Consider the following 16,915-nt stretch of genomic DNA (forward strand, 5'->3'; position numbering starts at 1 on the left):
TGTGCACAACTGACAGAACTGAAGGCAGAATTCGAACTACAAAATCTTACTATTAGGGATGATAAATGAGCCACAGGAAAAAAAGCCAGAATTACTCCAAGAATGCAGGTTAGGTATGAATAACTAGAAATTAGAAAATACATATGTTTGTGAGCTGAAAACACAAATGAACTCTAAGTTTGCATTTTTTTTGTCTAATCTTATGATGCCATTTTCTCAGCCATTTTTAGATAAAGCTGTACTTTAACAGGATAGTACACATTCTCAAGCCTTCTGATTTCTGCACTTGCTTCAGCATCTTTGGTGTTTCTTAATATTTTAAAGTTACCTTGGAGAAGAAAGACGTCTCCTTTCTGACTCTCTTCGTTTCCTTTCTGCTGACCTACTCTTTGCTCTTCTGCCAGGAGACTGTGTTCGAGAGGGAGATTTACTCTGTTTTGATCTGCGATCATTAAGAAGAGGAGACCTGCTTCTTCGCAATTTATCACGTTTTGGAGATAAGCTTCTTCCTTTAGGGCTGCGGCCAGGCCTTCTACTAGGAGACCTGTTTTCTTTCCCTGAAGAAGCATCTTTAGAAGGAGATTTAATTTGCTTCTTCTCTTTGTCAGTCTCCAATCTCCTTGATTTCCTGTCTTTTGATCGTGACCTTCTGTCTTTGGATTTGCTTCTTAGTTCTACTGGAGATTTGGATTTTTTGCCACGATCTCGACTTTTGCTTTCATTTACAACTGGAGACCTTCTGCGATCTCTTGCTTTACTCTTATCATCTGCTTTATTCTTATCCTCTGGAGGAGACTTAGACTTTCTATTTTTCTCTTGAGATCTCCTTTTAAGAGTTGGAGACTTTGATTTCCTTGTTTGATCTTGAGACTTAGTTCTTTTAGATGGGCTTTTTGATTTTCTCCTCTCTTTTGATTTGCTTCTAGTTGTTTTCTCTTTCACTCCATCAATTCCTATCTTATTTTTCTTTTTATCAGATCTGTGCCTCGTCCTTTCTTTTGATTCATTCTTACTTGCTTTTTTGGAACTTGTTTTATTGTCTACAAGCTCTAGTTTTCCCTTAGTGTTTGATGATTTAGTTGAAGACCTATTGCCATTTCGCACCTTTTCATTGATTTCTCCCTCTTCTTCAGAACCTGACTCATAACCTTGTAGTATTAACCCCATCCCAGATTGAACCTTTCCTTCCATTAACTCATTCTCGAGTTCAGCTTTTAATAATGCTCTTTGTTTCTCCAAATCTTCTAGAGGAGCTAAGAAATCGATTTTAGTTCTTTTTGCTGGTCCATCTTCTTTGTCAGAGGCATCAACAACCTCTTTCCGTTTATGTTTCTTATGTTTGTGCCTGTGTTTATGTTTTTTGTCCTTGTCGTCTTCCAAAGAATGTTTGTGTTTCTTGTGTTTACTTCGGTGTTTGTGCTTCTTTTTTTTGTGTCGGCTGTGCTTGTTCTGAGGTTGGTCTCCTTCTGATATTTCCCCATTTTCTTCATTGATACTTCTCTCAGAAATATCAGCATCTTCAATTCTGAAAGTACATTAAAAAGTAGATTAGCATATATCGAACACTTCTACTCATTTTTATATTTCTGTCATCTTGACATCATTTAATTTATACAAGATTCTTAAAAAAATTCCAAAAATCAAGAAAACTAGATTACACTAAAATAACAGGATACTGAGAAGGTATTTTTGTCTATGGAATCATACTCGGGTGCATCACACAACCAAATTCTAATGGCATGTAACCCAAGCTTGTGCGGCCACTCAAGATTCAAATGCCACCCAGGTGATTAAAAGAGCACTTACAGCTATTGTTTTGTTTGTACCACATTCACACAAAAATTATTCTGCACAAGGGTGGACATTGTTCTGTAGCATAGTGCAAGTGCAGAATTTATGTTCCCCGGAGATTATTTCCCCCACTTCGAATTTCTTCTAATGGGGAAGTGAAGAGAAGCTGCATTTACCCTTTTGCCCACCAGGGACTGATGTGACACCAGAGGACAGCTGGCTCATGAGCTGCAGCAGCCAGCCAAAAAGAGGGAGGGGACAGGCTGCATTCCTCAAAGTGCCCTGCCTGCAGGGCCAAGTTAGGAGGCATGGGATACAGAGGCATAGGGAGAGCAGGGCACATAAAGCTACTGGGAGGGTGAGGGATGCCACACAGCCTGGGATTTAGAAGGGCTAGTGGGAGGAGACAGACCAACGTGAGAGCACAAGAACTAGTGGGATGACAACATTGAGTCATGGGGTGAATGGAAGTGGAGATGCAGGGCCACATGGGCATGAGGGAAGAGGGGTGCAGGGACACATGCAGATATGACTGCCTGAGTAGAGAATGGGGGTGCAGGAACACATAGGGACAAGGCCCTATGTGTCTGGCTGAATGGGAAAATCTAGAGGTCAGCCAAGAGGAAGAGGCTCCCAAACTATCCCTCCCTCCCCCATCTAAAAACCCCCAAACTGTTGCATAGTTCTCCCACCCATACCCAAGCAATTCTAAAGATTCTTTCCAAGGCTCCTTCCTAGCAATAACTTCCTGCTCTCACAGGTCTCTCCATTAAACCTGACTTCTCCAAACCTTTGCACTGCTTCTGATGGATGCAGGAAATATGTTTTGCTATTGCAACAAATGATTATTAAAAGTTCTATAATCTATTTTACACCTAGCAAAAAAAATCTATTGTGCCAAACAAACAAAAAAAACACTTCTTGAATTTATCATCATCATCTGTGTTGGTACAGCCGTACTTGCTCACAGGTACTTAGAAATAAATTACCAGATTTGAAACTGGCGTGATTATATCATGTTATTTTGACAAATAAACATGCAAAATTTTAAAATATTGTGTACAGAAATTTTAATTTTTCCGATGTAGAATAGGGATGTAAGCATCTAATCTATTTGCACTTCCCTCCTCCTTGCTGCCTTTATCAGAGGCATCAAGTAGGGAGGGGGAGCAGGAGCCAGTGCTGGGCGGGGAGCTAGCTTAAAAGCCGGTTCCCACAGCACTCTCACCACAGGGTGAAACAGCACAAGCGGACACGTGGCTCTTGTACATTTCAACGGCAGAGGCTCAGTGGGATAGCGAGTGCCCCCTTATCAACTAATCGATGGAAATTCCATCAACTGATCGATTAGCTGCTTAATTTAAATGTAACATCCCTAGTGCAGAACTCCCAACAGTATCTCTTACTTTCCATTCCACCCATATGTGTATTCAAGATTAAACCTTTTTAAAGCATGTACGTTATTTTCAAATGGCAAAATACATATATGAACATTTCTGTTTCAAAGGACTGCATAGCACACCTGATTAAGCCATTCTTGCACTATCTTATACGGATTGACTTCTTTAGCAGTATTAACCTTTCTTCTTAAGTATGCACATAGCCTGGCATATAGTGGGTGTAAATACTCTAGAAGCAAAGGCATTTCTGTAATGTGGTAGAAGTGACTATAAGGATCAAGATAAATTAAAATAGGACAATTCAGAATGAGTATCAGAAAAACCTTCCTGACAGCCAGACACATGATTCTGCTTATCTATCTCCCAAGTAAAGGGTGAAATTTGTAGGCATTTACTAGGGATGTAATAGTATAGTCGATTAACGGATTAACTAATAAGCAAAAGCTTATAGGTTAATGCTATAGACTATACAAATTCCCTTCCCTCCCCCCCGCCACTCCTTGCCAGTAAATTTTTTAGTAGGCTAGCCAGAAGCCTGGCTCAATCCCGGCTTGCACTAGGTCCTGGACCTACCCCCATTGTGGCTCTGCATTTAAAACGTATTAGGAGACAGGTGAGCAGGCAGCACGGCTCAGTTCCAGCTTGTGCCGGGTCTGGAAGCTCAGACTCCTTCTTCCCACACAGGGACTTCCCAGGGACTACAGAATAGCTGACTAACCGGTAAGAATTCATGAGGTTAATCGACTATTCAATTAACCTATATTTAACATCCCTAGCATTTACAAGTGGAGTGCACAAAATACTACATGATTATCTAAACACTCACTCTTGACTGAAAGTGGGCAAAAAGTTTCCCTGGCAATCCCATCAATTAAAATAAAAATTAATTGCTCCCTACGGGATGGAGGGTGTCTGTCTTGCTCATATCTTCAGCTATTAGCAGACTTAAAATTTTCCTCTTGCTTTGCTCCTGGGAGAACACAATGAGGAACACAGAATTTTAAATGAACAAAATGAGTTGTAATTATTCTGGACTCCAAACAACAAAAAGAAGAAGAACACTTAATAGTGTTAAAAGAGAGAAACTCCTTAGGCAAGCTTCAGCCCACAGAATTAGAAATAATACAGTGGGAAATTTACCAGTTTAATAATACTAGTCTATTGATTTGGTGGGAAAGAGTGGTATTTCACAAAAAACAAAACAAAACAAAACAAAAACCACACACACACACACACACACACACACAAAACCACACAAATCAATAAAACTATTATAGTTTGTGTACAGGGAAATTTACCAACATAAGTTCTAAGCCTCCACAGCAGTCTTCTTTGAGAAAGATCTTCCCTGCAAAGTAGTCATATTTTCTGCAGCAGTCATAAGAAGATAGGGATGTGAACACGTACCCATTTATATACTTAACCAATGAGCCTGGGTTCATCTGTTAATCCTAACGGTTATGTACTCCCCCACCACACACTGCCTCTGTATCAGAGGTAGGGAGGGGTGTTGCTACACTTAAAAGGCGGAAGTACCTTGTGGTCCAGCTGATCCCAGGCTCCGCATGGAGCTACCGCTTTGAAAGGCTGCAAGGAGCCCGATGCTGGGCTTCCCGAGGCTTTTCAAAACAGCAGCACCGCATGGAACCTAGGACCGACAGGGGAGTCCCCAGCTGATCCCTGGCTAGCCTGAAGTTGGGCTCCCTGCAGCGTTTCAAAGTGGCAGTGCCGCATGGAGCCCGGAGCCATTAGAGGAGTCCCCTGCTGATCCCAAGCGCCATTTGGCACTACCGTTTTGAAACACCAGGAGGAGCCTGATGGCCACATGCAGTCTGAGGTCAGTGGGAGAGTCAGAAGCTGATCCCAGACTCCATGAGGCGCTGCCACTTTGAAATGCTGCATGCAGCCTGGGGACACCCTAGCTGGCAATGCACGCAGCGATTCAAACTGGCAGCGCCATGTGGAGCCCGGAGTCTGGCCCTAGGTTTCAAGCGGTGCTGCTGCTTTGAAGTACCCCTCTTTTTCCCCCATTGCAGGCTCCTTCTGATAGAGGCAGCAAGGGAGGTGGGGGAAGTGACTACAGGCAGTCCCCGGGCTACGTACAAGATAGGGACTGTAGGTTTGTTCTTAAGTTGAATCTGTATGTAAGTCGGAACTGGCGTCAGCCGCTGCTGAAACTGATCAGTTTCAACCGCGGCTGAATCTGGATGCCAGTTCTGACTTACATACAGATTCAACTTAAGAAACCCAGGCGTCCCCAAGTCAGCTGCTGCTGAAACTGATCAGCGACTGATTCCAGGAAGCCTGGGGCAGAGCAACTCTGCCTCGGGCTTCCTGTAGTCAGCCGCTGGTCAGTTTCAGCAGTGGCTGACTTGGGGACGCCTGGGGCAGAGCAGCTGGGGTGCTGCTGGGTTGCTTCAGTAGCGCGGCTCCTCGGCGCTACTGGAGCAACCCAGCAGCACCCCAGCTGCTCTGCCCCAGGCGTCCTGATTCAGCCGCTGCTGAAACTGACCAGCAGCGGCTGAATCAGGACGCCTGGGGCAGAGCAGCTGGGGTGCTGCAGGGTTGCTCCGGAGCAGCGCTGCGGGACCAACCCAGCAGCCCCCAGCTGCTCTACTCCAGGGGTAGGCAAGAAAAGCCTGGTCTGCTTGGGGGGGGGGCACTAGCTGCACCCCCACCAGCAGACCAGGGACACGGAGAGCAGAGCCGCGGAGCACGCCCGCAGCGGGACAGCCCAAGCGTGCCTGGGCTGTCCCGCTGCGGGCGTGCTCAGCGGCTTTGCTCTCCATCTCCCTGGTCCGTAGGGAGACGGGGAGCAAAGCCTTGGAGAACGCCTGCAGCGGGACAGCCCAGGCGCGCCCGGGCTGTCCCGCTGCAGGCGTGCTCCGCGGCTTTGCTCCTGTCCCCCTGGTCTGCTGGGGGGGTCCAGCAAAGCCGCTGGACCCCCCCAGCAGACCAGGGACACCAGAGCATAGCCGCCGCCTGGTTTTGCTCTGGCGTCCCTGGTCTGCTGGGGGGGTCCAGTGGCTTTGCTGGACCCCCCCCCCCCCCCAGCAGACCAGGGAGACCAGGAGAAGCTTTTCTCGCCCCGGAGGACACGGGTGGCGATCCGCCGCCTGTGAGCTCCTGGGCGAGAAAAGCCCCATTCGTAAATGCGAATCCGACGTAAGTCGGATCCACGTAAGTCGGGGACTGCCTGTAGTCAACTAGCATGTTGACTATCCGATAAGCATTTGCTTATCAGATAGTCAACTAGTCCTTCACATCCCTACCGGAAAACATCACTAATCCAACATGAAGGTTACTTTGTTAAAATGTAGAAGTCATAAATGGAGAAGATTCAAAAGGAAACAGTAACCCTGCCATAACGCATATAGCATTTATATTGTATGTTTTAATACATATCTCTCTCCATATACAAGAACATTTTTCCTGTCACATGACAGAATGATGTAATCAGGTTTCACGAGTGAGGGGGGTTTGCGAGCCTCGTGAGCATGGGGCACAGCCCCCTAGTACACTAAAATATAAAGTTAACCAGGAAACTATATTATGCACATTGAGAAAATTATAACACTAATTATTACATTTGTTAATTTTGCAATGTACATAAATATATGCCCGAGCAATAAATAAGACTAGTATTTGCCACCAATAACTCAATCTGAAGCAATATGTGTCCTATTTTCTAGTCAGGCTATTTAAACATATCCAAGCTAGCACTGCTATTTTGTTGTATTTTTTAAACTGGGTATTAGACTTAGGTAATAGTATATTTTAGACTGCAATAAATAAAACCACACACCCACTTGTCCTAGTAAGGAAAGGAACCTACATCAACACATTCTTCAGAATCTAAACTTTTATTTAAAAAGACATTCCTAGACCTTATGACTGGCAAAGATAATCTTCCATCAAGGATTTGTCTCAATGAAGCTAGAAGGTGTTTAAAAATTATATTAGTTAATACATCTAAAACTGTAGTGTAAGCAAAGTAAATCCTATTTTAAACACGATTGTATAGGTGATTGATTTAGTGATTGCTGGGCTTGCCCTGCCTAAACTAGGATTTTAAAATGTGTTAGTAAACACTTGTAAGTGTAGATATAACAAAAATAAGAAATGAGTGCAAATCAATGCACTGTCATCCTCCTGAGTTTTAAGACACAGCTCCGGTGTCTCTGCTGCTATTAGTTTTTGCCAACTAATGGTAGAGTGAAATTAACAGATATATGTGTTATGTTCAGTATTCATAATCAGTAGGATAGCAGCAAAGGCAAACCCTAGAGCCGTGGTCACTAACCTGTCGATTGCGATCGACTCCTCCCTATTTCCCCCCACTCCCAAGAAGCCCCACTACCTACCTCCAACGACAGTGGAGGTAGTGCTGGCTTCCTGCGGGATGGAAGGAAGTCCAGCAGCTGTGACCACTTCCAGGGTTTCAGGAAGTGTGCTGGCTGCTCCCCCTCCCCCAAACTGCTGGCACGGTACCACAACCCAGGTCTGTGGCATGCAGGGGACTTACTGCGCGGGAGAGGGGGGTAGAAGTCCCCAGAGGAGGCAGGCGCCAGGGCTTCCCTACTCTGCAGGGGGTGGAGGAAGGAAGGGAGGAGTCCCTGGAGGAGGCGCATGCTGGGGCCTCCCTCCTCTGGGGGCAGGGGGGAAGGAGTCCTGGGAGGAGGTGCCCACTGGGGCTTCCCTCCTCTGAGGTGGGGGGGGGGAAAAGAGGGAGGAGGAGTCCCGGAAGGAAGCACATGACAGGGACTCCCTCTCCCTGTCCCCTACCCCCCGCACTCTGTCCCCTGCTGCCACTGACACCCTGTCCCCACCCCAGCACCCTGTCCCCTGCCACCATTGGCACCCCATCCCTGCACCCACTAACACCCTTCCCCAGTACCACATCCCCTGCTCCCACCAGTACAGTTGGGGCCACATTAGTGAGGCTTAGGGGAGTTTTGGAGGGGTTTTTTTTTTGCATCTCACTTGTGTGGCCCCACTGACTTTTCTGTGGGTCAGTGACCCCAACACAAAACAGTTTCCCTGCCCTTCTAATAAATAACACAATGCTGAAACTTTTTGTGTTTGACATATTTTATTTAAAAATTAAGCCTGGCCAACAAACCCCTCATTGGGCTGCAGCATCTGGTCGCAGCATCATAGCCAGGGCTCACCAAGCGGCGGCAAGCCCCACTCGCCAGCTGTGCGGTTCAGCGCGCTGCGCAGCTGTGCCAGCTTGTAATCTACTCGCCACAGGTGAGTAGATTACACTAATTGTCGAGCCCTGATGATAACATTCCTGCACACACACCCCAGACCCTAGATCTGAGCCTATCATACACTGGAACCCCCTGTAAAGAGCCTCTTACATCCCCAAGCTCCTGCACCCCCACATCCTCAGTTTTCTGCCACAACCCTTATGCACCATCCACACACCGCAATTCTGTGTCCTGAGCCCATCATACTCCCAACCTCCCTGCCCTGAGCCTCTCATTTACCCCAATCCAAACTCCTGCACCCTCACATCCACAAGCCTGTGGCTTGCTCAGCATCCACCTGAGCCCAACACTCCCCAGCCTGGAGCCCCCCTCCTTGAGCCAGCATCCCTTCTCCACCTCCTCCTGCATCCAAATTTCCTCCCAGAGCTTGCACCTCTCACCCCTTCCCACACCCAAATCCCTCATTCCTGCCCCAGAGCCCACACATCCTGTCTCAACCCAGTGCGAGTACGGCTAGACAGCAGCAGTTTTTCCGGGATTCCAGAGGTATCCCGGAAAAACCTCTTCCGTGTCCAGGGACACATTTGTTCTTCAGCTTTTTTTTAGCAGAAGAGCAAACATGCTCTTTAGGTAACCTCTGTATTCCTCATTCCACAAGGAATAAGGGAGCTTCCGAAAGAAGGGGTTTTTCTGACATTTCACCCAGTCTAGACAGGCGAAATGTTGGAAAAAACTTTTCCTACAGAAGAATCGAAAAAAAAGCAGCAGTGTAGCCATACCCTGAGAGTGTATAAGGGCTGGGGCTAGCAAGTGATGGAGAGGAAGAGACCAGAGAGGGGGGGCTTCAAGGAAGGGGCGGGGTCTTGGAGGAAGGATAGGGGGGTAGATCTTGACTTGTTCTGACATTTTTGTGATCTTGGGTGTAAAAAGGTTGGAGACCACTGCCATAGAGTTATTCACTAGTGAAGACGTGTAAAGTTTGGGAGAAGTATAGCGTAGCAGAAATTTCTCTCCACCACCACTAATTTGGCAGCTCTTTGAGCCTTTTGAGGATGCTGGAGAAACACAAACCACTTTCTAAATTTCTATGGCTAGAGGGGAATGAAGTTAAAAATTTTTAAGATACCTACTAGCCAGTTATATGAAAGATGGAGCCTTTATAGAGTCCAAAGATAGACCTGATAAAAATCCCACTAGTGCTTCTCTTATCAACAGCTAAACTTAGTTAATAATTCTTTTAACACACGTGATGGAAAATTCCAGATCACTTTCCAACAGCTGTATTGGTTCTTTAATTCTAGCAGGAGAAAAATCATACAGATAAGTAACAATTTTAGGCAGCAAACAGTTATTATTTTTGAGAAATAGCTAATATAGGTATGAGTGAGCAGATCAGCTGAGTTAAAAACATATCACTCATGCCAACATCTGTCTAAAGCCACACCTCAATAATATATTTTCTTTAGCATTCTTTCCCTTTACCACTGATTATCAAGATATTTTTATGTAAACAAGCAACTGTTTCTTATCAGCTTCTTCCATATGTTTGTTATAATTTGTGACACCAGCTAATTATGCATAAAGAAATGGAGGAAGTGGAACTGGTCATAACAAGAGAAACAAATTTTACACTGCATCTGTCTCTACAAATACTAAAATTTTTTAAAAATATCTAGTTTACTCCTTTTTAATAAAAACAATCAGTGGTTTGAGCTAGTCTCAAATTTTCCTTTCTGGACAATAAAATGAGCTATCAGTGAGCTACTATGGGTGGCTCACTATGATTGACCTTATTTTTCATATTGTGATATGCAACAAGGAGGACTGTCAATGAGTTAACTCAAGCAATTAAGTCAAAACAAATTAATTCAATTTTAAAAATTAACTGCAGTTGTAATTGCACTGTTTAACAATTACAAATATATTTGCATGTTCCACATTTTCAAATATACGGATTTCAATTGCAACAGATTACAAAGAGCACAGTGCTTTATAATATAAGAGTATTTACAAGAGTACTTTATAATATTTTGATTACAAATATGTATAACATAAAAACAAAAGATATAGTATTTTTGAAGTTGTGTTATCACATCACAAAAGTTCTATAACTCAAACTCTTTATTGTCAAAGTGGCACTTACAAATGCTGATGGGGAGGAGAGGGCAGGGAGATCCAAAACAAAAACAAAGTAAAATTTTAGAGCCTGCAAGTGCACTCAATCCAACTACTTGTTCAGTCAATCACTAAAACAAATTTGTTTACATTTACAGTAGGCATGTAATGGTGTAGTTGATTAATCAATTAACCAATAAGCATAAGCTTTTAAGTTAATACTCTAGACTACGTGCACTCCCCCCCCCCCCCCCCCCCAGTACATTTTTTAGCAGGCTGGCCAGCAGCCCAGCTCAGTTCTGGCTCACGTTGGGTGCAGGACATATCCCGCTGTGGCTCTGCATTTCAAGTGTATTTGGCGCTGGGTGGGCAAGCAGCTCTGCTCAGTTCCTGTTCGTGCCCCATCCAGGAGCTCAGACCACCACCCCCCGCAGACAGGGGCTGCTGCCACCCTGCACTACAGCCTCTTTATTAGAGGCAGCAGCACAGGGCAACAAGAAGCTGGTCTGCAACAGGAGCTGGTTTTTAAACTGGCTCCCCTTGTGGACTAGCTCCAGCCTGGCACCCTGCGCTGCTGCTGGCCCTGCCCCCAGGGATTATAGAATAGTCGACTAACCAATAAGAATTCTTGAGGCTACTTGACTATTCAATTAACAGATATTTAACATGCCTAATTTACAGGAGATAATGCTGCCCGATTCTTCTTCACAAGAGAGTTGTTGCTCACGAAAGCTGATGCCCCAATAGGAATGTAAGCAACTAGTCAACTAACCAATAGACATATGCTTTTCAGGTAGTTGAATAGTGACTCGACTAGTCACCATTGCACCCAGACCCCCGCTATGCCTCTGCTTCCCCCCCAGCACCAGCTCCTGCTCTCCCCCCTCTTTCTGAGAGAGGCAGCAAGGTGGGGGAAGTGACTAGTCAAGTCACTACTCCACTACTCAATAAGCAAATGCAGAAGCAGAGGTGTGGGGGAGGAAAACAGAGGCAGCACTGCACTGCTGATCCCAGGCTCCATGCGGTGCCACCCCTTTGAAACATCGCCGTGGAGCCTGGGAATACCTCCCTTTCTCCCCCCCCCTTGCTGCCTCTATCTGAGCAGCAAGGGGACGGACGGACGACTAGTTGACTGTCCTGTTGACTATCTGATAAGTATTTGCTTATTGGATAGTTGACTAATCCTTAACATCCCTAGTCTGGAATGATTTTTAGTTAGCTGGATGTCCACCGCCACGGTATTTCGAAGTGGCAGCACCGCCCTATTGACACAAAAATGCATCGACTATTCCATTAATGAATTACACGATCCTTAACATCCTTATTCCAGACCACAGATATTTCCCAACCAGAGTGTTCTGGACTAGAGAGGTTCAACCTATATATATTTTTGTTAGTCTCTAAGGCAGGGCTACTCAACATTGGAAGCCCTGGGGGCCACAATGACACTCACAGCATATGCAGAGGGCCGCAACTTAAGTGTGGGTGCATATATATGCAAATATATGCGAATAAGCTTCTTTCACACTGACAGGCATGAATACAAAGATTAAGGCAAGACTACACAACAGAGAGACCCCATTTAATTCAGTTCTGCTGATATTAATAAAATTAAATATTTACCCGATTTTCACCCATATGACAGCACTTTTAATGAGCAATGACAGTCCAGGAATTTAACTACTAAAACACATATCAACAGAAGACCATTATATTGACTACTTTTTTGTTTTGGCTCCCACCCACGGGCCTCATGTTGAACCCCACATAACCCTAAACCATACCATGGGCCACAAGCAAACGGGTTGCAGGCCGCATGCGGCCCCCGTAGGCCGCATGTTGAACAGCCCAGCTCTATGGTGCCACAGGACTACTCATTGTATTTAAAGTTACAGACTAACATGGCTACCCCTCTGAGACTTTGTTTACAAGGTCAGCTAAAAGTGAGAACAGACATCGACATGGCACTTCTTTCTGCAGTCATCAATGAAAGGTATTTACATGCTGGATATACTAAACATTCATATGCCCCTTCATGTTTCAGGCGACATGTTCCATGATGAAGACATTTGTTAAAAAAATAACGTGTTTATTAAATTTGTGATTGAACTCTTTGGGAGAGAAGTATGTCTCCTGGTCTGTAAGTTTACCTCCATTTTGCCATATATTTCGTGCTATGGCAGTCTTGGGTGACAACCCAGAAAATGTTGGATTAAAGAACACTTTCATTGCATATTTGACAAAATGCAGAGGTACCAAATTGAGATTTCTAAAGATAGGTTACAGTACTCTCCGCAAGGTCGTAAGAAACTGAAGTACTTCCCAAAATTTGACAGGAATGAGATGTGGAACATGCTGCAAGAAATCTTAAGACAGCAACACTCTTAAGAAAGAAGATTCTATCTCCAAAGCATGTTGACTCTTGGTCCCCAGTGAGAGAGAAGAAAATATAACTGGTGAAAGGAGTCACAGAATGTAAAAGGATAGAGACTAAAAAGTCAGGCAGAACAACACCAAGAAGAGAGAACTCTCACCTTGATCTTCCACATTAAAATATGAGCCCTCCCATATCATCCAAACAATCCTCTATTCTTCCAGCCTGAATACCTGCTTCCAAAAACCCTCTTGTGCTGTCCTATGCTCTCCATCTTTTCCTCAGACTTAAAAAGCTGAATGGGATCCTGGGGCCCATCAGCCCTGCTCTTTGTTGTGCTATCCTGACTGCTTCAGAAGAATATGACACCACCTCAGCACAGCCTGATCCTATTGCCTCTCCAGTGCATTCAGTCCCTGATAAACATAAGGAAGTAAGACAACAAAATTCAGTTCTCGTGCATGGCAGGGCAATGCAACAACCAGAGACAAAAACAAGCAACCAGCCTCCATAATTCAAATAAAACATGAAGATATTTGATAAGTTATTTCAGGTAATAGAAGTGGTGTGTGCGGTGTTCTCAGTCATCAGATTTTGGGCTTTTGTGTTGTGTTTTGCATGGTGTTATGGAATTTCTATACAGTTTTGTACAGATCAACAGGCACTAAAACAATCTAATTTTAAAAATCTAAAACAAGACTTATTCTATTTTACAATATGAGTTGGAAAATGTAGACACAAGACCAAAGAGAGAAAGGCAATCAAGCAAACTCTTTTAAACTAAATTCTAGGAGATTCTGGCAAAAAAATTCCAAAGTAGTTCTGCTGGAAGAGGTGTTCCTGCAATTTCACAAAGTTAGAATATCACAGATTGGGCTGAAAGGTTTTAAAATCATAAATAAGTTGAACTGGAATATATATGCCCGTAAAGAATACTTTAGGAATTTTACTATTCTGTCAAAGTGTAGCTAATATTGCACACAGACTTATGTAAATCAACATTATGCTTTGCTATTAACTACATATTACAATAAAACGTTTCTGCATCATTATAATGTTTTTAAAATAAATGTTCATGGAGCTCAGAAATAGGGATGGTAGCGTGTAGTCAATAACATGATTAACCAATGAACCTTGGCTTGTTGGTTAATTATATTAAATACACGCAGCCGCCCTCCCCTAATGCTTCTGTATCAGAGGCAGCAAGGAGGGGAAGGTGAGAGCCAGTGCCTGTGGGGAGCTAGCTCCCCCAAAGCCTCCTCCCACAGAGGCCGCAGGGGAGGGCAGGCGGGAGCCGGTGCTGGGGGGGAAATGACTTAAAGACAGCTCTCTCAGAACCACTGCTACCTCCTCCCAGGCTGCTGCCTCTGATAGAGTGGCAGCAGCACAGGGGCTGAGGACAGCCCATAGAGCCGCCTGCCCCTAGCACTGCTGCCTCTTTATGGGGGAGGAGGGGAGCAGGCAGGAGTTGTGATCACTGACAGCTGGCTTAAAAGCCGGTTTCCCCCCAAGCACCAGCTTCTGCCTCCTCCCTTCCTGTAAATGTGTACCCACTAGAATTTCCAGAGGTTACACATTTACATAAATAAACGATAGTTAACATCCCTACTAAGAAATAGTAGGCAGTGCAGGCTAAGGAAAAGACACTCTAGCCCAGCCAGCCTGGAGTGCCCCCCTCTCCCCGCCCCCCCCCCCCCCCCCGATTGGGTAACCAGTTAAACAACACATTAACCAATTACACAGGATTTTACATCCAAGTTTTGACATCACCTACACCAACAGGAGGAGTTCTCCCATCAGCATAAAAGATTATCTAAATCCCTGATACGTGACAGCTACATCAACAAAAGAATTCTTCCACTGAACTTATGCTGCCTACACTAGAGACTAGGTCTGCTTAACTACAACACTCAGAGGTATTGATTTTTTCACATCCTTAGTCAACATAGCTGGGTCAACCTAACTTTTAATCCTCCAAATCTTAAACCACTAGCAGCATTCCTGCAGATGCTCTACTACCTACTATGTGAAAGAATTCTCCCTTCAGCATAGGCAAACCCCTCCTTGTGAAGCAATTGCAAGGTCAGGGAACAGGCAAAATATGGCCTGCGGACAGAATCTGGCCTGCTGCCGTCCCGCGAGTCAGCAGGAGCTTTGGACCAGGCTCTCTGCCTTTTGCATCCTCCCATGCTGTGCAAAGTGGCCGGGTGCAGGGGCTCAGGTGGTTCTTGGAGCACTGTGAGCTCCAGGGGGGAAAGGGAGGCTTTCGCCTGCTGCCCTCATCCCCAACAAAATTTCAGTTCCCTTTAGCTGGAAACCAGCCAATGGGAACTGCCGAGGTCACTCTTGTGGTGTAGGCAGTGCATGGAGGGTCCCACACGGGTGGGCAGAGACCACATGATCCCTGTAGACAACTGCTTTGAATCCTTTCCTAAACCAATACCCCCTCCCAGTTCCTGTACCCCAATCTCCTGCCACAAGTAACAACCCCCTCCTTAATTCAACACCCTCGTGCACTCAAGTCCCCTACCCTGAGCTCCCATCTGCACCCAACCTACATCCCAGACCTGAAGCTCCTTCATTATCATCATAGAAGAGTGTGGCCCACCATCACTTACCAAATTCTTAGAGCGCCCTCCCCCCTCATAAAAAAATCATTGCCAACCCCTCATTTAGGCTAAAGAATTCTGTCCATCTCCATTTTCTACAGTCAGGCTAACATCATCACATCTTTTAAGGCTATAGATGTTTCACACCATTGAGACAGGCACCTATCCTAATGTAAGCTGCCAGTGTACACTAGCTCTACATCCATAAGGAAGCAGTTGTGTGGTTTGTGGGAGGCGGATTTTTTCCCTCCTTTGTTTACATGACTGCCTGTGACCTTAGGATAGTTGAGACCAACAGTGGGCCCAGCCTGCCGCTCAGTCCCAGCCACCTGGAGTTGTTCAAACAGCCACTTTTAACTCTTAAAAAAAGTTTCTAATGAAGAACAAGAGTCCGAAAGATCCCTGCCCTCTTACAACGTGCTTTGCACCCTGAGTCTAATACCCACCGCACCATACACAAGACAAGGCCCCAGTTCCGCTAGAGAGCAGGTCGCGCACCAGCAGCTCCGGGGCGGGATGAGGACTAGCGACACCCCCGCCCAAGGAGAGCAGGCAGCAAGCGGGAAAGATCCAGATAGCGCAGGGGGAGGGGCAAACTCCTATATTTAAAAAGCCCGAATATCGGGACTGACCCCTCCCCCCCCGGTACTCCAGCAGCCGCCTCTGGGCGCCGAGGCGGGAAGGGACGCGCACGAGGCCGGGACTCGCACCCAACGCCAAGCTCGCGCACGGCCCCTCCCCTCGTGGCCCGCCTCGCGCTCGCTGGGGCCGGGGAAACGAACGCCTCGTGCAGCCCCACGGCCCCAGCTCGCGCTGGATCTCAGGCCGAAGGCCCAGCCGGGGCCCTCGAGACTCTCCCTCCCCCCACCCCGCAAACGTGAGTCTCAGTGACCGTTACAGACACCTCCCGACACTGGCGCCTCAGAGCGGCCCCCTCCCACCCAGGCCGCCCTGTCTCTTACTCGGGCTCCCGCAGCACAGACTCCACCGCGGCGGCCATTTTGAACTTCCAAACTCCTTCGCTGCCGCTAGTGAGACGGGGCCGCAGCGCATGCGCGATGAGCCGTCAAGGGTCGAAGCGTGGAAACGCACCAACTTGGCGACCACCGGAAGTGAACCTCACCCTCCAGCGAGGGAGCAAGTCACTTCCGGTGGATTTTTTTTTTTTTAAAGGGAGCATCTGTAAAGTGCATCTCCTAGGCAAACGCAAGCACAAAGCAAGGGACTGGGGGAGCGGCGTGGCGTGTTTCAGCCTGTCAAGCGACCTGGAAGCTGCGTGACGCGGGGGCACCCAGCGTGTGAGAGGCAGATGTTGGGGCAGGGGACAGGGTATTTGTGGGGAGAGGTGAACATGCCCGTGCTCGGAATCTCTCGGGATGTGTAGATCAAATATTTGATCTGAGGAAGTGG

At 46.2% G+C, this 16,915-nt stretch overlaps 1 protein-coding gene across 6 annotated transcripts in view; it reads right to left on the reverse strand.

The window, feature by feature from the left end:
* Nucleotides 1-16,626, reverse strand: part of PRP4K (pre-mRNA processing factor kinase PRP4K) — a 56,998-nt gene extending 40,372 nt beyond the window's left edge. For all 6 annotated transcript variants that reach the window (XR_012901676.1, XR_012901677.1, XR_012901675.1 and 3 more), the window contains exons 1-2: nucleotides 16,468-16,626; nucleotides 329-1,525 (exon numbers count right to left, since the gene is read on the reverse strand). Coding sequence is in view for 2 of the 6 variants with exons in the window: in XM_006138815.3 (XP_006138877.1) it covers nucleotides 329-1,525; nucleotides 16,468-16,505 (1,235 nt within the window). In the remaining 4 variants the exon portion in view is untranslated. The remainder of the gene's footprint in view (nucleotides 1-328; nucleotides 1,526-16,467) is intronic.
* Between the last annotated feature and the right edge of the window lie 289 nt (nucleotides 16,627-16,915).

The sequence above is a fragment of the Pelodiscus sinensis genome, chromosome 2 (assembly GCF_049634645.1).
Source record: "Pelodiscus sinensis isolate JC-2024 chromosome 2, ASM4963464v1, whole genome shotgun sequence".
NCBI lineage: Eukaryota > Metazoa > Chordata > Testudines > Trionychidae > Pelodiscus > Pelodiscus sinensis.